Genomic DNA, 26,992 nt, shown 5'->3' on the forward strand with positions numbered 1-26,992 from the left:
ACTTTTGTAAATTACCTTTACTCATGGAATTTCAGTTCTGCATTTGATAGAGTTTCTCAGCGCGCTGCTAGTAGTAAATAGAACTAATTACTAGAGTTGTAATTCTCAACCAAAGAACAGGTTGAATAAAAGAAACAAGGAAGAACAAGGAAGAATAAAAGAAAACACAGAAGACCATGACATGCAGCTTGCCCTAAAATTCCACTAAAACTGGATCCATAAATGCAATGACTGCACTTTTTTCCTGTCATGTCATACGGTTTCTCACTAAAAAAAGCAGGATCCTTTTCACTGCTGAGGTGGTTTTTTTTTTTTTGTTTTTGTTTTTTTTTTGTTTTTTTTTTTTTGCATTTGTGTGTTTCTTTTTTGAAACACCTCCAATCATATATATATATATTTTTTTCCTTACTGGAACTGTGCAAGGCTAGTTCGTCCTCACATCTGACAGCCCAGATATTTTTACTTCTCAGTAATGGGAATATTTTTCTCTACATGACAAAGTGCCATCTATACAGACATATTCACTCCCATACTGTACTGACTGAAATTAGCATTAAACACATTTTGATGAAATGAAAACTAGCATTAAACACATTTTGATGAACTAGCATGAAACACACTGATGATAACACTCATAAAACAAAGTTAACACAGCTTTGTAACTGCTGAAGAGAATATTAAACTTCCTAACCTTCACAGTTGTCCAGGAAGAAACCTGGTAATCAGACTGCCTAACTCAAAATCACATTGGATTTGTGAGTAGGGAAAAGGACCCTTAATATCTAAGAAATTAATATTTTTCTGTTTTAGCTCCAGATTTTACTCTTAACATAAAAGATATTCAAGCTGATAATTGACAACCTGACATTAAATCCATGCTGTTACGTCACATTAAAAGGGCTGAAGAGTGTTAAAATAGCTAAATAAAAGTCTTTATTTCATCATTTATAGAGTCCACATTCCAGGCCTGTACTTGTCTAGGCTTCTCAACATGCTATTCTGCAAATAAGTTTCTATGGTTTTGACCTAATATTTGGAGTTACCACACCTGCATTGCACAGCATATTTCTTAAATAATTAGAATATTATGTTGCCATAATACTGTACAAGAACAAGTAGGAACTGGAGTACTTACATATTTATGCCATGGCTTAGCAGCTGTAGACTACCACATAGGAACAAGGGATGACCCAGATCTGACAACCTCATTCTGAAAGCCCACTTGAGTAAAAATAAAAAATCTAGCCTTTCCTGGCAGAGGCAGACTACCCTCATGCAAAGCAGATATCAACGAGAATAACCTAATAGAAAAATTAGGATCTACCTCATCCCTTGCCTCTCTCACAGCCAAAATGGGTCTGCTCAAGTACAGTAAGTACTGTCAGCATCCTTACATGTTCTTATACTACTACTCAAGATATTCAGATGTGCAGCAGCCTTAACTTTCAAACTGACCTTTACTGGGGAAAAAATGATTATGTTTTATGTCCCACCTAAGTTTATTTGCTCATTATCTAGGTCCATTTATTTCTTTTTTTCTTCTTTTTGTTCCTCTTTTTCTTAAGTTCTTTTTACCCTAAAAAGGCAATCACAGAATCACAAAGAGCTGACAGTTTTCTATGTGGTCAGATAGCTTAAAGCAGCCAGTTTCAATACCAAGCCTTTGCAAACATTCAAGGAATGTATTTATGAAAGAACAGTAAGGAAAACAGTTCTTTAATTTCCAAGTACTGTAATTACATCACTATTTTTGAAAGCAAGTATTATGAACATTTCTCTGGACATCTTATTCATGCTCAAAGTATTATGCTTTTGTTTATGACAGTATTGAGCTTATTAAAAGGAGAATGGTAGAAGCTTTAACTCCTTCAGTGGAACATGCCTTCGTGTCAAAGGTAATTCCATTCAAATTGTTATTCAAGGCAGACCTTAAAATTGAACAGAGAAGAGCTCATTATCAATGATGGAGCTACTAAGCCTTGCATAGAATCAAATTTTAAAGATAGTTATCTCCTAGCTGATTTTCCCTTAAATGTTTTGGGAAACCATCTATCTCTATTACAATTTGATATCCATTTCAATGAAATGGCTGTAAAAGTCTGTAGGACAACAGGCTCATTGCTTTTCTGCATTTTAAGTTCGTGTGTTGTCAGAGAGATTGCATTGCTGAGTCAGAGCACCATGAAATACTTTCAGTCGGTATTTCTCTTTGAAACAGAAGATGAATATGTGGAAACAGGATGAAATTTATTCACTGCAAAGCTCCACTGTTGCATGGCATTTCCATAACCTTTGCTGATGGTGTTTACTGTCCATTTTTTAGCTCAATTTTAGCAGAAACAACACAAATCAGTAATATTTTATTTTATGCTGAAGTACTGACAAGAAAACATGTTAAATATAACGATAGTAGCTTGCCTGGCACACTCTCCAAAATACCTGTAATGTAGATACGCATTTCTTTCTTCAGTACAAATGGGTAAATCTCTGAAATCAGTCCCTTTGAGCAACACACATAATTTCCTTTCCCTCCTTCTGGAAAATACCTTTCCTTACTGGAGGAAAATAAACTCACTGCTTGGAAAACCAGTGAACAAATTCAAGAACATAAAATAGTGATGCTTCACATCTGTAACTCAAAGTGCCGAAAAACATGAACAAGTAGTGAATTGTTATTTCTGGGGCTGACCTGACATTCAGGACAAGAAATAACTAACACTGGAGAATCGCAGTCTACATTGTGTAACAAACTCAGAACTAGCAAGAATTAAAGCAACAAAACTCTGCAAATATTTGGCATTTCTGCTTTGTTTTGCATCCCAAACTTCTTTACATTAGCTATCATCCAGACACAGAGTTATGCTGATATATGCTTTCCCCAAATGTCCTGGAGCAGCTGGAACGACAAATACAAATTAATCCACTGAAGATAAGTACCCAAGAAAATATTTGGAGTAAGCTAAGGGAATGAGGGCCAGAAAGCTTTTCCCTTAGCTGCAGGCTACTCCATAATTTTTTCTTTTGTAATTATTACAGCATAACAAGTGGTTCCATCATTATTCTAACAACAGATTCTGAAAAGATAAATCTTGGAGCAGATTTCTCCACCTGCCAGTTGTGACCTTGGTTTTTGTAGGTCCTTTAAGTGAAAGAAATTTTAAGTAATTCGACAGCATGTTTCCAGTTCTTTTCTGAGATACAACAATGCTGTGCCAACAAGAAATATACAAATTTCTCTTCACATTTGCTGAGAGCTGCTCAAAGCAAAAGGTATTTATAACTCAATTATACAGTTATATAGTTATAAAAATATAAAAAACTAACATTATCTTATAATTCTCAAGGGCTGTGGCAAAGTGAGAAGAACATGAAGACATGACCTCAGAATAAGTGAGACTGCACTTTGGCTCCTTCTGTTGCCATCCATCTGACTTGTATTGGAGAAAGAAATGCCAGTCTGTCTCTGCTGGCACCAATAACATATAAAACAATGTATTATTGTACACTATTAGTACTGCAAAATTACTCAGATTGAATGAAGTTCTTAAGGGATCTGAACTTTCTCATCTAACACAGTAAGTACTTGTTTGATTAGAAAGTGTTCTACTTCCTAACTGCCTTTTTTAAATACATCAAAAGATGTTAATAGCTGATGAATGCAATCATTTGCAATGTACAATGTACCAAGCTGTGGGGAATATTAGGAAATTAGAATATTAGGAAAAACCTCTTCTCTGCAAGAGTGCTGAAGTACTGGAAAAGGTTGCCCAGGGAGGTGGTTGAGTCACCAACCTTGGAGGCATTTAAGGATAAGGAAGATGTAATACTTAGGGACATGGTCTAGCAAGCAACGCTGGTGGTAGGTGGACTGTTGGACTAGATGATATTAGAGGTCTTTTCCAACCTTAATGACCCTGATTCTGTGACATAGCCTGAAAATGCATGGCTCAATAGTATACAGACTGCTATATCATTCTGTAATCCTCTCTCCGAAGCAAGGCACACAGAGGAGTGCACAGAATTAGCAGGCAGCTGGTGAGATGTGGCACTGGCCAGCTACATCTCTGAAATCTGTAATCATAATTGAAAATCAAATAAAATAAATGCAGAACACACACAATGCTTTTAAATAGTGCATATTGTTAAGTTATCCCCATTTTTTTCTGTATTGTAAAGCCCAGTGTTTAAACAAATACAGAGACCAGAAAAGTAGAGTACTCAAAATTACTCTGACTTCCATGTAAGCCCACAAAATTTCTAGCAGTGATTTCAATGGCACTGAGGCAGGACAACAGCTAAAACCAAACATCTCACCTTGTAATCCAAGTTACTACTTTTGAAGCTGCGTATGCATATTGAAATCAATTTTATGGCAGCATCTACAGTTTGATGAGAAAAGCTCAATTTTTTTTGGGGGGGGGGGGGGGGGAGGGCGTTGAAACTGTGTACATAAGGCACAAGGGAAGATGCTCATCAACTCAAGTTTTACAATTTATCATTACAACTGTGCTTGCATTCATACCTGAAAATTCTCTATATTAGGAGTGTTACCCAAAATGGACAGAAACTCTTCAAATATCATCTTAAACTGCAGCAACCAGTGACATTAATGTTCTTTATCCATACTAAAATAAGTATGAATGAGAGAAAATGCTACTTGCACACAAGTATTCCTACAACCTCCAGCACCACTTGCGTGTATGCTTCCTCCTCCTCCCCGAGCCGTTTCTAAAGCTTTCAAAAACTATCTCTGGATTCCTACAAGTTTTCCAGCTAAGCTGAAAATATTATCCTAATTGCCTTTAAGCATCTGAAAACTAAAATTGCTATTACTAAACATCTTTAAGAGATTTTCAGGAGCGGTCCACAAATCTGCAGAATTTCATCAACTATAACTGAAAAGCAAAGCAGTACACGATATGACAAGTGGTGTTAAAAATATTATTTCATTAGACTATATTTTGATGGATTTCTTCAGCTCTTCCTTCTTTGTCATCATCACCACATTCACATACTGTATTCCCAAGAAGCACAGGGTTTAGATGCCATAGCTATAGCAAGGAAAGAACAAGGAACTGAAAATATTTCCTCAATTAACTACAAGAAACACATAGCAAAAGAAAGGCCACATTATCATCCCCAGACAGACTCCTTCAAACTGTTTAAATAATATCTTCAGCAAGTAAATATATTTATAATTCAACTTGGCAGCAACATCAACTTCAGGAAGATGGAATTAAAATTGAATGGTATCATCAAACGTAACTTAGAGAACCTGTATCTGACTTTTCACGCAAAACGTTTTTTTTTTTAATGTTTTCCCAAAAATTGTAAGATTAAGCAAGAATTAGGTCAGTTGTCAAAGAACTTACTGATCTCTGCAGATCTACTGGGTACTGGAGGAGGCTGTGTACCATTGCGAGTAGGTGTTGATGACTGAGGGGATATGGGAGAAAAGGGAACCATATCAAAGATGTCAGTGGAGGGCGATTTAGGTGTCACACAGCCTGCCTATAACAGGACAATAAATATTAGGGCAATGTTTCACATGAAAAAAAAATAAAAATCACAACACTGATTTTTTTTCAGCATGCAGATAAGAATTACAGTTTTTAAAAAGATGAAAAAAAACCAAAACATCAGCATGCACAAAACAGCTCCTGACACCAAGCAATTGGCATTTGCAGTTCAGAGTCTCAGACATGCTAAAACTCCCCAAATACATAAGCAGCATTGTCATTATTTTCAATAAATCTAGTGCAACCAGACATGTATCACAGTCAAACCTGAAAAAGCTGGTAATTAACAGTTCTATACTCTCAAACTATGAATACAGATGTGTTCAACAAGACCCGGTTAAGAAAATATGGCAACAACGATGTACTACGCTCCTGAATGCACAGAACAAGAAGCTAAAATTAAAAGACACGATCCCAATTATTTCTTCTTCACTAATTCTTTCTTGTGCCATCAAAAATCCCACAGGGATGGAAATGTCACATGTATTTTTTGGTAAGTAACAACCTGGACATACAATACATTGAATACTGGTATCAGAAATTAAACTCTTATCTTTCATTGTGAAACAGAAGTGAAGTCATTCATAAAAAACAAAACTTTGATAGGCTTCTAAAAAAATACTCGATAAGCAAATAAACCCTAAATACAACAAACGCAATCACTCTACAGCCTTATTTAACTTCCAATCAGCCATTCCTCCTGCCATCAGTCCATTAATTGAGGGCTTTTCAATTGACATTAATTGACACTAAAACAGGTGATGAAATAGCTTAGAATTCTGATTGACAAGCTGAAGGCAAAATACATATGCAAAATGATAATGATAATTTCATTAATTAGACAACACAAAATAAAAGCCTTCTACGTATGAGAAAGGCTGTGCTGTTAGGCAGAGGGAAAGTTTGCTACTTTAAAATAGGATTCAGTTTGACTAGAATATTCACATAAAAATTTATAATTACAGTTTTAATTAGTCAGACAGACTCCTTTATTGAAAAAAACATGAATATCACAATGTGGCAACAAGATTTATCTTTCGCAATGCTGAGAGTTTCAGGGCCCTAAAACTCAATTTGCTATGCTTTTTTAGTGTCTCTGGTGCAGTAATTGAAGCTGTCACTCATAACACACAACAAATCTCTAAGGCAAACCCTTGGGAAGCCTCAAACTGCCTCTCCTCCTCTCCAGAGGCTGCAGATAGGGAAAGCACTTTGACCCACGATCTTTCACTCTGTACACTGCTTAAAAAGAAAAGTCTACTTCTAAGTCCAACATTACCTATTAGGTGTTTTGAGTTCATACTTTTAAATTTGGATTTGGAAAGATCTGAAACACTTCAATACTTCATAAAAAACAAGGATATTTCTACCTAGATGTACTGAAATGACAAGCATAAGAGCAAGCCACATGTCACATGCTGCTTTTTTCCTATTAAAAAAAAAAAAACAAACAACAAATGCTAGAATTCTTTCCATCTTTGCATTCCCTTACAAGATCAGAGCTGAACTTCATAAAATAACTAATTTGCAAGATTTTTATATATGCAGAACTCCTCCTGACCTCAGTATGAGCTTGCTCAGCAGTTTCAATGATTGTTGTGGAAAAGGTATCAGTGAATATTCATTAGACACAAGTGGCTCTTACTGCTGCTTTTACAGACCTTGCATTAACCTTCTGGTGCTTTCATGCAATGTCAGAGATTCAGTGAAATGTTGGAGGAGATTGTCCAGTGCCATCTGCTGCCACTAAGAGCAGGGCAATGCACGTACTTGACTCATCATAAACATACTAAGACATCCCATTCTTCACAGAAACAAAACTATGCCTGACTGTAGATAGGTTTCGCCTGCATCAGTGAGGCAAGATCAGCTTCAGTATGTAAGTACATGGCATGTATGTTAATCTACACTGCCCATTAATGTTGGTGAATCATCCCAGAATGACTCAGAGATTGTAAATGCTGGTGTAGATTCTCCATAAGTGTTTATGGATACGTAAATGCTACAATAAATAAGCAGCATTTAAGTTTAGTCGTAAGTCTTTTTAGCATGAAAGCAAAAACCAGACTTTACAATGACATTTTCCGCTTATGTTACTTAGTTGAAGTTGCTAGACATTTTGACACTACTCAATTTCTTCAAAACTAAAATTCCATTATTTAAATAAATGCATATTTTAAATGCTTATGAACACAAGAAGCACTCGTATTTCGTGAACACATGCAGAAAGCCATGGTTTGCCAAATACAGCCAGATGTTATTAGCAAATGGAAGAAATGTTGAGTATTTAGCACGCTGCCATGAGAAAGCAGACAATATGCTTTGTTCAATTTTTAAAATAATTTCAAGCTTTCATTTTGCACAGTTTTTATAAAGTATACTAAAATGTATTCAACAGCTGATTTCTTTTCCAATAATTTATGAAGGAAAAACGTTCAGACTGGATCTTTAGAATTGCTTGTTTTGAATAGTTATCCTTCATGTAATGATTTTAACAAAGGACTGATAGATGAGAGATTCGTTAATAGACTAAATTAAAAATGTTGCTAAAATAAGAACTTATATTTTAGGAGTCTAAGAAAAAAAAAAAAGCTACATAAAATAGAGCAAGTCTTTCCAAATTCCATATTTTAAGAGAATTCCAAGAGAATCAAAGATAAATTTGATCTGTCCTTGCATCACTGTACAAAATGTGAAATTTTAACATGTTAATACACAGCTGAGAAAGAACAGGAAAGTCAAAAAAAGAGAAAGCTTTTGCACAGCAGCATTACACGAGGTCTTGGACAACTGTATTCACTGGATGGCTTTGGAAGACCACTTTTTGAAGGTGGTGGTATTAACAATCCAGCTGGTAGTCTAGAGTCAGGAGAACTCCTAGGAGTAAGCGTAATGGAAGAGATATCTAAACAAGGAGGTGGTGAATCCTCATTGTTACACCAGAAAAAAGTAGAGGGTCTTTGAAACATATGTTCATCATTATCACACTTTATGTGCAGCAGCTGAAAAGGAATCACAGAAAGAAAACATTCTGAGGAACTGAATGAGGCGTCAGGGAAAGAAGAATAAAAAGGCATTTCATACTTCAAAAAAGATTGTCTGCAACTTGTCAGTACTCTAGTGACAGGATACAAAACCAAATAATACTTCAGAAGGAAATCTACACAGTGCTGCAACAAGAGGTAGCCCAGCATTAATTGCAGTGAAGAAGACTTGCACCTCAATAATCACATCAAAATAAAACAATGACAGGGATCTTTCAGAAGCGGACATTTCAGGTGCGCTGCCAAAAGTCCAAATACACAAACCTTATCTCACATCTGCACATTTGTACAGGCAGTTAAGCATATATCATGGAGAGTAAAGTTTTTTTGCTCCGCACCAGGAAACACCTATTTATATCTCACAGATATTTACAGAAAAAGAAATATTTACATTTTCCTACAGTAGAAACTAACAGCACATACATTCTAAGGCTTACATTAACATCAGACTTTCTTTCATTTCCTTAACTGTAGAACTTGAGAGCAAACATTTACAGACAGTAATCTCCTTCTGCTCTTTTGTGTGCACATGAGTAGTTCAATGTAGAAAACAGTATTTTCAGTAGGTATCTCAAAAGCAGCAAATGAATTCTTATTACTGTACAACAGCAGCACAGACCCAGAACAAAACAAAACTTCACTGCTGGGGAAATAAAAATGTTGAGGTGTGTAGCATCCTTTGAATCTCTGAAATCTCACAGAACAGCTCAAATAACAGTCATAAGCACTGCAACAGCTGGTAAGAGCATCCACCTAAGCTGACAAAATGCTAATTGCATGGTTCTGGTCTGAATTAGACAGACGAACTTGAATCAGTCTGCCTCACACGATCAGAGTCTATTTACTTCTATATTCCAGCAAGATTCTTTGCATTTTGAAAGGGAAGCTGAGGGTTTTGTCCACCTTGATTCAATAAGTAACTTTTTTTGCCTGAAGATGTCTGCAAATCATAAAAGGTTACCAAAAATTTGGATCTTGTCCAGGTGAAACACAGAGCCTTTATGACTGGGTTTGGAAATAAAAGGCAAAGAGTAATGTCTTCAAATACTTGGTTTAAGAAACATGCCCAACCAACCCTTTTAGGGGACCAAACAGCAACTTCTGCAAGTATATCAAATGAAATAGCAATAAAATGCAGATAGGATGCAAAACTATAAGGATGAACTGAATACAGATATTGTAAAATTGAAAGATCAGAAAACAAAGAAAGAAAGAAAGAACACAAGCACCTTCCCCCTTGGCACTCTTAATGGAAAAGACGAATCAAGTGATGTGCCTAAACACATTCCAGAAATGTTTTCTGAATTCTGCAGTTTCAACTTCTATTTTGGTTTTGCTTCCTTTTCGTACTTCATACATACGTTAAAGCTTTTGAAGAGGCTAAGAGGCACCCTATGCTTCTAATTCACTACTTAACATTAAAATGGGCAAGTCCATAAATATCTAACAAAGAGGAAAAAAAGGTGAAGCTTTGGCAACAATGCCAGAGTAAGAAGCACTTACTCTTAGAGTAAGAGTAGTCATGTAGATATTACAGGCCTATTTTCCTGAATATTCCTTTTTTTCCTATCTGAAGTCAGAGTCACGCAGTTGTCATAACTTCCTTCTTTGCTTAGCCATGTTGCTAAAGAAAACCTTCAAGGTACCAAGACAAGCTTCAGCCACGATGAAAATACATGAATAATTTCGTATCAGACCAGTGTTGAGTGATGCTCCTCACAGATCGCTGCTAGGACTGTTGTTATTCAACATCTTTGTAGGTGACATGGGCAGTGAATCAAGTGAACCTTCAGCAAGTTTGCAGACAACACCAATCTGAGGGTGCAGTTGACATACTAGAGGGATGCTACCCAGAGGAACCTGCACAGGCTTGAGAAGTCACACCATTCCAATCTTATGAAGTTCAACAAAGCCAAGTGTAAGATATTGCATCTGGGCTGGGGCAATCTCAAGCATAGGTACAGGTTGGGCAGCAAATAGGTTGGGAGAAGCCCTAGGGAGAAGGATTCGGGGGTGTTGGTTGATGGAAGATTCAACATGAGCCGACAATGCGCACTTGCAGTCCTGAAGGTTAACTATCCTGGATTGCATCAAGGTAAGTGTGACCAAAAGCTTGAGTGAGGTGATTCTGCCCCTCTATTCTGCTTTCGTGGGACCCCACCTGGAGTAGTGCATCTGGTTTTGGGGCTCCCAACACAAGGACATGGAGCTGTGGGAGCAGAGGAGGGCCAAGAAGATAATCAGAGGTCTAGGGCACCTCCTACAGGGACACGATGAAAGAGCTGGGACTTTTCAGCAGGGAGGAGAGAAGACTTTGAGGAAACCTTACAGTGGCCTTCCAGTGCCTGAAGGGGGCCTACCGGAAAGCTGGAGAGGGACTTTTTATAAGCGCACGTAGAGACGGGAAAAGGGGAAATGGTTTTACACTGGAAGAGGGTAGATTTCAGCTAGATATTAAGAAGAAATTCTTGACTGTGAGGGCAGTGAGACACTGGAATAGTTTTCCCCCTTCCTAGAAGTGTTCAAGGTCAGGCTGGATGGGGCTGTGAGCAACCTGGTCTAGAGGGAGGTATCCCTGCCTATAGCAAGGGGGTTGGAATTAGATGATCCCAAAGATCCCTTTCAACTGAAACCCTTCTGTAATTCTATGGTCTCTTCAGAGGTTTCTTAGTGGCCTAGTGGGGTTTGCTATTCATTCTGTTATAAAAGCTGGAGGTGCTCACTGCATACAGCTGCTAAGCCACATGAAGGCTGTGCGTAAGCTAGCAGCTAACCCATGCTGCCCTCCTAATACCACCAACAGTATAATGAGCAAAAGAAAAAGACATCATGAAATAGCGCTTCCAGGGAAGCACTGATCTTTGGAAGTTGGATTTATACGTAGGAGCAGTATCCAAATACTAACGACATAAACTCAAGCAGCCTCATCATAGGCAAATAACAAAATGAAAATCAGATCATCCTCATATAATCAAATCCAAATGCAAGAAAGACCTGTGATTAATGTATTGCCAAACCACTAAAAGAGATGAAAAGTAAACAGCACAGATACATGAGTAATGGAAATTTCAGCTGTCCATGCAAGGGAGAGAGAAAGAAAAAAACCACATCCATCCCATACTAATATTTCTCATGACCTATGTAAGTGCAGCTATAAAGGAAACCATCCTAAGGAAACCATACTTTATAGGACATTATGCCCTTCACTCATTCATTCAGGAAATTACAAAAAGTGACCCTACCTATTGAATAGCACAAATATGTTTATATTTTAGTGACTGACTTTTTCAAGTTCTAGCAAGACCAACATACTTAAAAACAACAATCCCAAAGGAAACCAGGAAAAAAAGTTAAGCAATTTATTATTTACTGACAAACTTAAATCTAAATAGTTAAAACAGATAAAAAGAAAGCATGAAGAAGACTGACAGTTTCATGTTCAATTTTAACAATAAATGCTACTCTTAATTTTTGCTACACAATCTCGTTTTCCCCTTTTTCATTTCCAACTATGTTCTCACTGCTTTTAATGGCTTCTTTAATGGGTTCAGAAATTTTTTTCCTATACTGTTTATGAACAGATAAAAAAGACAACTAAATTAGGTTGATGTTACTTTGACAATTTATCTAGATTTACAGCAACCAAAGAAACATTTTAGTAGCGACACTGTCTATCAAGAAATAAAAGACTTTTGATAGATGTATCCCTCAGAAGCAGAAACATACTGCTGTCAGTACACTGCATCTTTGTAAACATTACAACAATACAAAAGGGTACATAACTGCATTTTTCACATACATAATTTGTACCCATTTCAGTCTGCCATTAGTTAAATTAAGTCCTCAAATAAACCCTTACACATCCTTCAAAAGATCAGTGGTAGGAGGAAGAATCAGGAAAGCAACTTTAGACTGTTTGCCTTTGTACTTCACAAAACACAAGCCTATAGTATGACCAATAGAAAAAGTCTTCTTTTTAAAGGTTATTTTGGTTATTCTTTACAATTTTTATGAGTGTATTTTTCAAGGGAGAGATCAAGGGCTCACACCAACACCCTAACAGCCATTCACTATCATCCTGTAAAAAAAGAATGCATTCACAATATGTAATCATGAATGCTTCAGCTAGTAAAATACTATCTTCCAAAATACTTCTAACTCTGTACCTCATGTGAAGCTGTAGCTTGTAAGTCACTGTTTGCATTTTTCCTCTCTGGCGTTTTCTTTTTGGATGTTCTAATATCAGGGAAGTCGATGAAATAAAACATTAAGAGTAGGACTTGAAGTTTCTAATGGTATTTTTCATCGACTTCATTTTCTTGTATGAAGGGACAAGATTTAGTGGGACATACTGGTGACAGGTGGGCAATAAGAACGGGTGATCTTGGAGGTCTTTTCCAACCTTGGAGATCCTATGATTAATTAAAAATTAACAGGAGGACTAATATGTGTAAAATCATTACAGGAATCAAAACTGATCAACTTCAGGAGGAAGAAGCAGGATTGAAGAAATGCTAGATTGGGTTGCACACAAACACTCCCATGCTCTTCAAGTGACTGCCAAGAGGAAAAGACGCTGCTTAACAAACCATAGCAATGTCATCAATTGGTGTCCATGAGAAAACAGGCTTCACTGTTTAATAAATACTATACATCACAAGAATGAGCATGTCACGTTCATAACATACAGCATGGATACTATCCGCAGACAAGCAAATTTTCCCACCTGTTCAACTGCAAATGTTTATAAATCGACTCACATGAAGTATGATCCCCTGTGATGAATATCCTGCTTCGTTTATGCATAAAAATATTTCCATATTTAACAAAATACTGTACTGTCAGGAGATGTTAAAATTGTACTTTGATCAAGTGATCACAAGACAGAGCTGTTGTTTCTTTTTTAACTTTGGAGAAATTTTGCAGCATTACTACAGGCATTTTAAAAAACATGATACTTAAATGTTTAAGTTCAGAAAATATCCCACCTATTCTCTGCTAATTGCATTTTATGAAAGGAACTGATCTTTTTCTTCTCTGAAATTAAATAGAGAAAAGAAAGCTGCTGCTTTCCTCTAATAGGACTGGAGTTTTACAGAGTTTCTCTTTAAACGATGGTTGATACAAATTGAAAGTATATAAAATCCATTTCTAAAAATAACAGACAGTGAAAAATCTTACGAAATGTTTGTAGTCTACTTGCAAACAAACTTGCTGCTCAAATAGTAAGAGATGAAATAATTATCACCAAACTACACCCACTGCTCTTCCAGGCACCTTTATCACAAACGGTCTTGAAAATATGCATGATTCCTCTTCTCAGCACTGAACAGTCTCTTCACAACCTCATTATTCCGTTCCTTTATTTATTTTCAACCGTTTGTGTTTATACATACTTCTCTGCTAGCACAATTAACAGCTTTGATACATACTGGATACAAAATAGTTTGGAGGAAACCAACTTGAACCACGTCTCTTGATCAGGAACAGAAGTTAATAGTGTTTGATGGTTAGGACTATGCTCCTACATGTGATTTAAGAAGGACATTGCCCTACAATTGCCTTTTTTTTTTAATTGCCATCTACACAACCCATTGAAAAATCACTTAGGTTGGAACTTCACCTAACATGAACTCCCGCTCAAGCAGGACTTGAACTGAATTTGTGGAGGGCCACGTTCAGCAAAGTGCTGAATAATCCCAGGAGCAGAGATACCTCAGCCCTTCAGGGCAACCTCTTCCAATATTTATCCAAACCATTCACCTCAGACTACTCTGTGGCAAACATCAATGCCTCTTTAATATAAACAGGTTGCTAGATTGCTCTTTGTGTAATTCTAATCATGATAAACATATTTGTAAATTGATTATTATTAGTAGTAATTATGAATAATTAAAATATCGATTTGTTAAATCGTAAGTGATAATTCAGCAACATGCATATCACTGAACCAAGAATAGTTAACAAAAAACACTACCTAGAGCTTACAAATGACTGTTCCGTTTTAGACCTTTAATGAGGAATGCAATGCCACTGTCTTAAAAAGGCAAACAAGTGTGCACTCCAGGATACTATGATCATTATTTTTTTTTTTATTTGCTAAATGCAATTACCAAGTTCCTTCATTTAAAGGAAAGAGAGCTATGTCTGTCATGAAAGACTTAAGTGTATATTTAATAGAATTTATGAAAGATTCTTGAATTGAATTAGATTATTTATATTCACAAATAAATGAAACTAGCTGTCATTCAAATTAAAATTATAATTTACCACATTCGTTTTTAAATCTAGCATTTGGGAAATGTTTACTGAATGCTTCATAAGTGAAAAGACATCCATTATTAACAATTTTCACTGTGAGAGTTACACAATATTAATAATTTATGATGCTCTCCCCACTAAGCATACTTTTGTAAAATGAAATAACATTGTTTCCTCATGAAAACAAACATCTCATCAATATCAAAAGAGCATATAGACTCAGCAGAAGAAATGCTGTCACTGCTATCAATACATTTTTATACTGCCCAGACTTATGGAACTGAAATGGTGTGCATGTGGGGCAGGAACAAGGTTGCCCAAAGGACACAGCTTAAAAGCAGCTCCACTTTTTTTCTAAGACTTGAGTATAATTCCATTAAGTAGTTCTATTTACTTATTTCTACAATTATCTAATGATGAATAGACTGAATAGGCCTGTAAGAATAGGAGTAGTCTAAACACGAGCAATGTCAGTCAGTCATTACAAACAGTACTATCTTTAATAAGAATAGAAGAAAGCACTAAAAAATTTGAGTGATGAGGAGCCCTCATATGATTCTTTCTACCTGCCCATCCGTGCTGTTCCCCAAGACCCTAATGACTACTTTGAAAGACAGACAAAATTATTAGAAGGTTATCTAGAAAACGGCAGGTATAAGTAATGATACGCTTGTGACAGAAAAAACCAAAGTAGCATTGTCAAAGCAGTGCAGAACAGTTTCTGTTCCCTAGCTAGAACGCTTAGGAGTCTACATAGGAGTATACATTGGTTTTACATGGCAACAAATATGTATAACAGAACACATGAAGAACCACAAATTACTGAGACGGGCATTTGCACTTGTCACAATCCCACAGTTACTTCATTACTGCATTTCATCAGATTTCTTACATGATCACTTGATGTTAATCAATCACTAGAAACAGCATAGATGATAATTATTATAACGCAGATGATTACAAATTCAAAGTAACATTGGCAAAAGACTGAATTTCATCCACTTACTGGAGGTGCGTGCACTTGTGTTATTCTTAACTGGTTTTCCAAATCTTGAACTTTATTCTTCAGTTCTGTGTTTTCAGTTTCTAATTCTTGAATCTATAAAGCAAGTGGTTATTGCAACAGCTATTGGAGTATTAATTCATTTCAATGATATCTATTACTTGTCTGTTTACAATTAAAAATGCTGGAGTTCTGGTAGTTTCGTAGCAATAATTATCTTACTACAAAAAGCAATTTAAACATATTTAACACCTGCAACATACATATTTCAACACTTCATTTCTGTTAGTCACCTTAAAAGACAGAAAATCAAAATGTTATTTCATAGTTATCAAGTCTTTATTCAGCTTTTTTTTTTTTAAAAAAAGTATCTGCTGATATTCTTAGCAATCTGAGAATGCTGAAAATAACACGTCATACAAAAATCTAACAATTACAATGGGATTTTCTTATCATCTCTTTAAAAATTATAAATCAGAACTTACTCTTTTCTGTAAACCTGCGATCTGTTTCCTTGTCTCAACATCTTTTCCTCCAGATTCCAGGAATTTCCTGTAAGCTAAGTCAAATGCTTGGCCAATTGTTAAAGTTATCTCTTCGGCCTTTGCACAAAACATAAATTGAAAGTGGTGTATTAAAAATATTTTATATAATTACTCTCATTTCAGATGATCACAAAATACTTCACACACACATCACGTTCAAATGGTTTGCTTCATCTCCCCTGAACTCAACACTGCAAAGAGGCATGGAAAAAACCTCTTGGCAAAATACAGATAACTGTGGGTGCAACTTGAATATCTCCCAGCCCCTTATCCACCAGCACTACAGCAAAGTCACTCAGTGGAGGTGTCAGAAGACCTTCATACTACAGTCATGGAGAACTAATGCTTCAACCTATATCTTCAGTGGGTTATAATAATAAAATCACTACCAAAAATACTGTTACGAAATTAGACTCAAGAGACAAAAAGCTGAACTGGAACTGCTTTAGAGAATAACTGTTACTGTTAATAAAAGAACACAGTAATGGACAGGAGGATTTTCCTAACTATTTTCCTTGGAAGGAGATAGGTCAGTTGAAAGGAAAGTTATCAACCAAGATGGGATCCTTTGCTAATGAACAGAAGAGTGAAAGCAGAAAATTACAATAAGTGGAGTATTAGGACAGGGGAAAAATAGTACTTGGGCTTGGAGAACAAATGGCACTGGTGTGCAGAAAGTGCAGGGCCAACTGAAAGGTCAAATGTGCATAAAAGCAACAGGATAGAAATGTAAAGAGAATTGAACAGATGCGTACAACAATTCTGTATGTCTACATGGCACAGTGATACATAATTACAAGCACATTCTGTGACAAAGATGTAATTTTTTTTTCTAAAAAAAAAAAAAACAAACAAATAAACAATGTTTCCTTCCTTTTTTCTCACCTACTTCAGAATAAATCAGAGATGATCTAGATTTAAAAACAACAGAAAACAAGCATCCATTTTGTTTGCGTTGATTCTGATGTTTTAATTTGTTAATTACTTTCTGCCTAGGAAAATGCATGACCCTGCTTGAATGAGGCACCATTCTCTTCATTTCCTGTCCTGAATTATAACTTTTTCCTGCTATTGCAATTTGGAACACTGGCCCTGTTCTATCTCAGGCACGAGAGAATGTCAGTAGTTGGTGAAATTAATTCTCTGTTAGTGCATCACAGCATTACAAGCTTGAGATGTGGCAGGGGGGAGGGTAGGGGGAGCTCTGCTGTAATGAAACAAATATTTAAAACATTTGAGTAGAGGCTGAGGCTGACACATCGGCAGAACTGCCTGCGAGGATATCTGAGCTACAGGGTTACAGTAATCTCTGCAAAACAGCTGTGCAAACATTTCAAGCTTAGTGGGATGCACTGTTCTGAGTATTTCAGATGGTCGGACTAGGATGTTGAGCTGGGTAGTAAGAAGAATTCTCCCAGAAAACCACCTTAAAGGAAAAGAGACTCTCGACAAATTAATGCATCTAATTTACAAGGCACTATGTTAGCATTAAAGGCTATACCACACTGACCTCAATTAGCAGTCAGGCTGTTTCCTTTTGCTAACCATTCTTGCTTTATTTTAAAACAAATTCCATAATAGACCCTCAGTCTTATAAAAAGAATCTTGCATACTTACACACTTTTCACTGTCAAATACATAGCACAGATGCTTATTTGATTCTGAGTCTTTGCATATGAAAGTAAATATCCTCTTGTCAGTTTTATCATCAGCACAAAATGATATCCTATGGAGTTGGCAATTGTGTTGAACTTCCTAGAAAAAAAAAAAGATTATTTTCAAGGAAATGCTATAGTTGTGTGGGATACAGAAAATCTCCCTACACGAGAGAGTTGAAGAAACAAACTTAAAAATATAACAGAAGCTAAACTCATCTTCTCTAAGAAACATTCCCATTGTTACTGAATGTAAACAGGAAGTTTTGATTCAGACAGTATTTATTTGGAAGCATTTATTTGGGCAGTAATTTCTGCACTAGAAAATCAGTTTTTACTGCTGCTTTGTGCCCCAGTGCATTTTATTTGGAGACTGATTATGTAAAAGAATTTGCTCTTTGTCCACGTGTGCACCATCTTTGGATCTCATCATCTCCTAGGCTTTGCTAAAACAGTTGTGCTGAAATAAGTCCTTATCTTTCTACCTTAAACACGGAGAACTGACTTTGTTATCTAGATATAGAGACAAAGTAGAAATCCTTTGTAACAGTAATCATTTTTAAACATTGTTTGCATATCTAAAATACTGATTCAATTTCTATTAAAAACCATGCCCTGGATACTTAAAACTTGCAGTGGCAACGGTCTTCAGCTGAAATATGTCAATAAGACTGCAATAGAACTATAACAATAAAAACTTTTTTTTTTTTTCCTTTTGCTTCTTTTCTGCAAGTCTCTTCTTAGTATTTTTATTTTATTTGGCTTCTTACATGGGAAAGCAGTATTTGCTTTAAAGGAAAATATGCAGTTTAGATATGAACTATCATCTACAGAACAAAGTGTTTCTTTGCAGCACAGGAGTTCACAGATTGCTAAAAGCTCATAAACAAGGGCATGCTTTCTCTCAGCAGTTTATCCACAAATGTACCCCATAGGCAATGTTTTCCCCTTTTCTTCTCCCTACCCCAATTAGGTTGAGAAGGCTTCCTCATTCTCATTCTTTACAGTTATTCTTCTGTGCTCCTACTTCTCCCATGTCCCCACATCTCTCACATTTTGTCCTTCTACTATAGCTCTTTAACAGTTACATGTAAGAGCACGTGCTTGTACGGGCTCTTACAGGTTCATAAATCAGTGTAATTACTTCGCATGATTGAAGGACAGCATTGCACTGTAGTTCCCCTTCTTTGAATGCTAAGTATTAAATCCATAAATAAAATTTGCAAAGACAAGAAACCTTGATTCACATTTCCTTTTACGTCTAGCTTTAGGAAAAAAAAGTGAGGGAGATAAAAAGGCTTCTCAGAGCTGATTACCATCGCAGTTGGCAATAACATTGTTACAAGATTAAGATGTTCCTATTTCCCCAGTACTTTCTGTCCCACAGATTTATTTTAATCTCTAACATATTCTGGCATTAAATTCTCCCATGCTAAAACAGCTTTTGTCAGTGTATGGGGTTTGGTCCCCTTTCTGCCCCAGGACATAAAGAAAATGCACAAACTGCAATAGTTGATATGGCTATTGATTTCTTCTTGGGCTTATGAACTGTTGTCTTGTCTAGATTTTGAAGCAAAAAAAAAGGTTGCAAGCAGCTATAATCTTGAACTACAGCTACCTTTTCCCAAAAGGCAGTGCCACTCTGTGAATGGTCACAATGACTTTAGAACTAAAGAGGAGCAACAAAGAGGTCATTCAAATTCAAAACTTAACATTCGCACAAAAAGCTTAAGAGCATTCATATGTTATGAATTGCTGATTGCTAAATAATTACTCATTTAGCTGCCTCTTTGAAGTCTTTGAGAAAGATGTTTCCCTTAGTATGTAACCTCTTCCAAAATAACAGAGCAAACAAACAAACCAAAAGCCCATCAGTGGGATGACACAAAGGACCACAAATGCTGAAAAGACAGGAATTGTCATGCTGTGCCAGATGTAGAGCCCAAAGTTTACAGACAAATGAATAACACCTGAAAAACATCAGCGTTTTAGCAAAGCAAGGACATAATTAAAATCAAAAACACAGGAAGAGGAAGAAAAAGGTGCAATTCCAAAGCAGCAGCATGAGACATGAGTCAGTGCAAACAAACATGGGTATGTACAGCATTCAGAACGAACATGTAATTGTCACTGCGTTTTAATCTTCCTCAGAATTTCTAGTGTTGAAGGGTTACAAAAAAATCAAATAGCACGTTAGCTATGGTCCATATTTGTGAGCATCAGATTCCTTCTGGGGAAGATGTTACCCATTTGTACCAAGAAGAAATGGCAATTTGGATAATGTTTATATCAATGAAATTGCTGTCACTGTCATGCATTTTTAAGGTATAAAACAAAAAAAAACACCTCTGAAACCATTCACAGTTATTCTTTTAACATCACAGATAAATACGTATCCTACCTTTGTTTTTGGATCTAGAATTTTTACGCCATAGATTGAGATTTGTAACTCAACTTTAGGTGTCTTCTGGCCTTCAGATTTCTTGATATGTCTTGCAAACTGTAAAAAGAAAAGCATAACACCACATTACTATTAAGTTTTCTGTGCTGATTTTGTTTAAATTATTTCTCGTTTCCTCTTAACTCCTGCAAACCAAAGACATTTCCTTCCTTCTTCAAAAAACTTACAAACACCACCAGACATTGCCAAAGTCAAATTTGAGCATCAAACAGCATTCCTGACTGCATGCTATAGAATATTCCTATACTTAGGAAAAAAGATTTTAAATTACTTAACTTATTCTCTTGAGACTATTATCTGCAGTTTATGCACCTAACTCACACTTTTGCTTCAGTTGCCTAGGAAAACTCCTGCAGACAGACAGTTTGTTATCTGCTCGGTTGCTTAGCATTGAATTTTTTCCCCCCACACCACAGTAACTCTGTACACTCATGGAGGATGTGTATCATGTCTTAAGAAAATCATTTATTTTAAATTGCTTAAGTGTGAAAGCACTACAACTGTCCACACCAAAAAAGTGTTTGATCTTTGCTATTGTATTCTCAGGATCTGTTCACTATCAAATCACTAGATGACATTTTGTATGACTGGGTCATACGTCCTATTTAATACAATTTTTATCCTTTTATTACTTTTTCTTCAACAGCTGGATCTGACTTTTTACCTTTCCCTTGTGAACACCACTGATAAAATAAGCAGTGCCCCAAATTTGCTACAGTCAAAAGAAGTGTCGTGAATTTAGGTACCATTATTAGCAAAGATTCAGCACTACTTTTTTTTGCTCCATTACCTGCCCCTGTACTCTCTCATCTCTGACAACCAGGAATCACGTTTTCAAATATCAGATAAACAAGATGACTCAATGAAGCCTAGGGGCTGGCATGTCAGCTCGTCACCCTTACGAGTGTGCTGTCCTGAAACCTGTGCTCTTGTATAATTGAACGCAGTGAGCACAAGACTGGGTCTAGGGGAGGATTTGTTCCTGTTCACAGCAGGATTGCCAGTCTGATGCCATTCCTGTGATGTGATGCCATTCCTGCATGCTGTGACACGCTGACATATTTTCCTTTGAGCTTTCATTTCTCAAATGAAGTTCACTCGCAGCAGATAATCCTGGAGCACACACTGATTTGGAACAGCCTCAAACCTGAATGAACTCTGGCTTTTTGGAAATGTCCTTTTACAACCTAGATGCACACAAGTATTTCTGTGCAGTAAGAACAACAGGCATAAAGAATATTTAATTTTACTGAGTTAAAGCCATAGCGAACATTGAAAAAAATGATATGAGTAACTTGCACAAGTTTTAGAGCAGATGGCCAAAGCTTGCTCCAAGTAGTCCAGAAGTCTTATAACACCCCAAAGAAGTTCCAGAAGGTAATTCTGTGCCAATACTAAGTAAGGAAAAATAGAATGACCCTTCCATCTCGCTGCTTCCAAAAGGTATGTATCAGGCACGTGAACTGAGGAACTTTATCAAGATGAAATTAATGCTGATCAATATGGATTTTAGACCAACACTTAAAATGCAGCTTGTCAAAATAAACGAGGCACTTCAGTGAGCTTTGCATGTCACTGTATTTAGGAAATGAAGCAATACCAAGAAAGTATTAGTGAAGTTAGTTACATTAGTCTCCAGATGCAGTTATAAACAGGAAATGGTCATTGGGAAGGTATGTTTCTAATGTATTCCAGCAGTGTTTATTTCTTAAGCAAGACAGTATTGAAAAATGACCAGGAAGAAAACTGATAAAATCTGCAGGCTGAAAAAAGATTAAAAAAAAAAAAAAATGGGGGGAGAAAAGTCACTCATGATCTGTAGTGAAATTTACAATTATTGCAGGGAAAACCTGCAGAATACCAATGCTGATGGAGCTGCAAATAAAGCAACACAACCAAGCAGAACACTACAGAATTAACATGGCCTGATGTCATGGTTGGCTTTCTACAAACTAGAGACTCTCCTCATGAAGTGAAGAACCCAAACCTTGGAAATTTTAAATGTATCCTTAAGAAAGAGTGCACTGAATCAGCTGATTGTGAAACAGCCACCCAAATTCTGTGTTCTGAGGTCTCCAAATCCAAAAGCATGTTGATAAAACTGAGAAAATTTGCAAGAGATAGCAAAACCACTTTATAAGGTCTGTCAGATACACAGAGGAGACAAATCAAAAACAAGTTAATGATGAAAGATGCAAGGACTTCATCAGAGACATCTGGAGAGAGGAACAAGATTTTCAACCAAATGTCTGCTGAGGTCCAATGACTGAAACGTGCATGTTGATAAATCCAGAACATCTGTATGTACAGCTGTTTTATTTCTTGATGCTTCTCCTGCCCGCTCCCTGCTCTGTGTAAGACCAGATACCACACAGACACTGGTTAATGCCACAGCTGATCTCAGAAAGCCTGGTTCAGCCACTTTGCAAACTCAACTCCAAAACATCAAATCTTACCCAGCTATCTGCCATTTGGCTTTTTTGCTCTCTCTCCTTGTATTTGCTTGTTCCTTTATTGTAAAATGGACATTCAGGTGCCTCTGGGCACAGGAGACTTACAAATTTAATTTTGTCCACTCAGCACAGATTTGAAACAAATATCTGTATTGCACACAGTAACAAGGTTATATAAGAGGGTAAAAATCTGTAGCCTCCCATTGGCATCAAAATGGACAATGATACAGAACTATAATGAATCAGAGCATGGCCTGGGAAGGGATAGGATGGGCCAAATTCTTAAGCCGTTACTTTATACATTTATTGTTCTTGGGCAAGGCACTCAAATTTGGTCCAATAGTAGTTTGAGCAGCTCAGGGGGATGAGCTAGCTTTTATTTAACTGCTTTGGAATTAACACCGTATTTCCTTCTTTTTTTTTCTTCTTTTTTTTGGGGGGGGGTGGAGGGGGGAGGAAGGGAAACATATAAAACAAACTATTTTCAATGGTTTTACTTAGTTGTTTTTTGTTGTTATTTTTTTAAACAAGAAAAACACTTCCATATATCTTTCATTACAGCAGCAGGTAAAATAACGTGCTCTCATATTAATAGTTATATTTGAAATCCTTATGCCCCCAGTACAGCATCAGCAAACTGCAATCAGAAGGTTAATCAACAAAAACAACATGAGGAAAAAGACATACATCACTATCTGTCACAAGCGTAAGCTAATAAAAAAAAAGGTAAGAAAATTTTCAGCCAAATCACACTGTGGAAATAAAATCAATGAGATTTTACTTAGTATTTACACCTCTCTGCATGACTCAATCATTTACTAGAGATCAACTTGAAATGTCAAATGAAGAAATTTCTATTATTTGGGTGCTGATCTTCAGCCTGGGGAACAGATGTTCAATCCCTTCCTCCTGCACACACTCCCAGTATCAGACACCTCCCACGGCACTTCATGCATGCCATCCATTAGGAGATGCCTGAAGAAAATAGCCACTAGACCACATTATGGTCCAAGCTCTCATTCACACATTTTGTGTATCTATGATCTCAGAAAACCTGTCAAGAAGAAGACAAGTATGAAAAGACCACATATAACTCAATAGTCAGTGGGTAGGGATCAAGCTGCCTCAGAAATCCACCGTCAAGGGCTAAGTATTTTATTCTCCAAAGACACACTGGACTGAGAAGGCTCTGATCTATTAATAACTACATAGACTCATAATCATAGAAGACAATGTAGTAAAATCCGTTTTCCATCTCTCATTCCTTGAAGATTTTTGTTTGTTTGTTGAAAGAAATCAGGTATTCTCTTCTTTAACGCTTCTCATCTGACCTGCTTTTGTCCCCCGCCCCAAATTCTGCTTTCTCAAGTACTTCAAAGCAAAATGCCATGGCTGTAAGGCCTGTCTGGAAATCTCTTCCTCCCAGCACTGAAAGGTTTCTGTTTTCAGCTCTTCTCTGTTCCTTCAAGAAGCAGTGTAACCCAGTTTAACCATGAAAGGAAGCTCAGAACATTAGCACTGAGGGCATGCTAACGACAGCAGCCTAACACATCATGCAATCCTTTGTGAGAGTATCCTTCCTTCATTTTGCTAATCTTAATGGTTAGGGAGCAATGAAAAGTATTTCAAGTGACTTTTAAGTGCCACTGACATTATCTCTCATCTTCATTTACAGGAGAGAAAGTAAAAAAAAAAAAAAAACAGGAGGAGAAAGGGGAGACTGAGGTAGAAAGTCAATAGAAGAGAACAGCATCAAGGTTGGACCTTTTAAGGGAAGTCATGGAGAAACAGTGTAAACAAGCTTTTAGTCCTGGTTGCTCCCAAAGGCTATTCCAGATTACTTTCTTACACAGGTCTGGTTATACCATCCTTTCCATTTGTTATGCTGAACTTGCAATCTTCTCATCTCTGGCAACACTTCAACATTTTGAGAAAGCTGAAATTCATTTCCACAGTCTCAATTAAACATTATAGCCTTCATTAATGAAAAGAATTTACCTTTCATTTTATGAAGCGTGACTTGACAACATTCACACATTTGAATACGAGCATGTTGATCCAACAACTTGGTAACATTTCTCTAAGTTTAATTGATTCTAGAAATTATTGTAATTAGAAAACCAGAAAGAAAAAATGTTTGTAATAAATTATGAGAACAATTCGCTTTATCTTAGAAATGGAAGTAGTGAAGTCCAAATTTCTTATTCATCCTGCAGCACTGTCACAAGAAATGTGAAAACAAGGGAAAAATCTGACCAGAAAACAAAAAACACATTGGATAACCTAGGAAAATTAAATATAGATGCTTCAAACAACTGTTATACAAAACTGCAACTGACCAACCAAAATCAGAAAGCGTTTAGGAAGTATGAACAGTAGTACTCGGGATACAACAAGTCGAATGAAACATCAAGCGATTTCCTTCGACTTTATCTTTTACTGTGGGACGTTAGCTCCACCTGCTGGTAAAATCAAGTTTGCAGAGTCGCGTGCTCGTCTTGCACAAAATTCTGTTATGAAGTGAAAAATTCTTTGTTCCGTATGAACTGAGGCTTTCTGATTTGAAGTAAAGCTGCATGTCAGATCTGTGTTCCCCCATAGTTTGATAATGTGATGAAAAATAGCTTGCAATAATAGTACCTAAATTATCAGTAGTCCAACGCATTCCAGTTGTAAAAATGGCCCCATATGTTAAAGAAGAATAATTTTAATAAGCAATAATTTTCATTAAATACTAACTGTGATGAACAATTATCAATCCTGTGATTGAAAACAATCCATATAATCATGCTGCAGGTGTCAAAAAAGGATCATACCTACATACACTTGCATGGGAGAGCAACTACCTTATCACCTCTGACAAACTGCAGCCACCTTTTTTGACATTAAACACTAGGCACTGAGTATTTAAAGGCACCTGTAGTTTTTTGGTAGAGCAAAACATAGTTACTAATCAGTCCTGTAGAAAAAAAACAGAACTTGTTCAAGGGAACCCTCATCCTTAAGAGTTCAACTACCTGAAGTCTGTTTCATGCCCTCTTTGCTCTGTTACTGTTATTATCATAGTAATTACACACAAAACCCAAGTTTTTCAATATTGATTCTCAAAATCTTCCTTTCACTTCAGAAGACTTCTGTTTAAAGAAACACTGAAAATTCTTCAGAAACTTATGGAAATAACTTTTTACATTATAGAAACACTTTTTACAGCTAAGAAAAATGATGTTCCAGTAGCATTAGGAAGCTAAGCACAAAACAGTTCAATTCTGCTGTGAGGTCAACTGACAGATAAATCACATCAGCATTTCTCACCACAACTCATAGTATGTCAAGTGCTTTAAAGCACATTAGCTGTCCCTACCAGTGAAATGAAGGTTGCATTATCAGTTTGTAACCCTCAGTAAGCCTGTAACAGCAAGTGTTACTATGTTATGGATTAAACCAAAGAATATTAGCACATCATGAACACAATTTTCCTATTTCTCTCTTTGGTCATTTCTTCGTTGATAAATTCTGCTTGTCTGTCAAGTCCCTCAGTGCCCCAGAATATAATCAAAAAGGAATTGTACCTATCTGATTTTCTCAGCCTCATAACAGTATAACCAGCACATGGATGGAGTCAGTGGGCACAAACCTTTACAACAAAACAAAGACCTAGAGAACAAGGCAGTAATGTCCCTTGTCGTGAACACATGTAGCTTAGTTTGTACCCACTTTTCTTTTCACAACAAGTCTATTTCCAATCATATCACCAGTTAGCACAGCTGGAGGGTGACCAGCACTCACATCAGTGTCCCAAACCTTCACCACCAGACTAACAGTCACTCTGCACAGAAACAAACGAGTTTCAGATGAAGAGCAGTGAAGAATAACCAGTACCCACAGACCCACCACAGCTCACTTACGTCTTGGTAGCACATTCACACTGGTGGTTTCTGGCACCAAAGGCTTAACTTACATGTGTACTCCATGTGCTGTAACACAAACGTCACCTCACCGCAGCTCACAGGAAGCATTGCTTGGCTCAGAAAAATGCAGGACAGACATTACT

General features: G+C 36.6%; 1 protein-coding gene across 13 annotated transcripts in view; it reads right to left on the reverse strand.

Annotated features, from left to right (window-relative positions):
* GULP1 (GULP PTB domain containing engulfment adaptor 1) overlaps positions 1 to 26,992 on the reverse strand; it is a 273,935-nt gene that overhangs the window by 139,256 nt on the left and 107,687 nt on the right. For 11 of the 13 annotated variants that reach the window (XR_007378704.1, XR_007378705.1, XR_007378707.1 and 8 more), the window contains 6 exons: positions 20,429 to 20,527; positions 17,990 to 18,127; positions 16,313 to 16,429; positions 15,831 to 15,923; positions 8,294 to 8,521; positions 5,373 to 5,511 (listed from right to left, as the gene is read on the reverse strand). Coding sequence is in view for 4 of the 13 variants with exons in the window: in XM_048953935.1 (XP_048809892.1) it covers positions 5,373 to 5,511; positions 8,294 to 8,521; positions 15,831 to 15,923; positions 16,313 to 16,429; positions 17,990 to 18,127; positions 20,429 to 20,527 (814 nt within the window). In the remaining 9 variants the exon portion in view is untranslated. The remainder of the gene's footprint in view (positions 1 to 5,372; positions 5,512 to 8,293; positions 8,522 to 15,830; positions 15,924 to 16,312; positions 16,430 to 17,989; positions 18,128 to 20,428; positions 20,528 to 26,992) is intronic. The other 2 variants (XR_007378712.1, XM_048953940.1) reach the window with 1 other exon arrangement.

Source organism: Lagopus muta, chromosome 8, assembly GCF_023343835.1.
Source record: "Lagopus muta isolate bLagMut1 chromosome 8, bLagMut1 primary, whole genome shotgun sequence".
Taxonomy (NCBI): Eukaryota; Metazoa; Chordata; class Aves; order Galliformes; family Phasianidae; genus Lagopus; species Lagopus muta.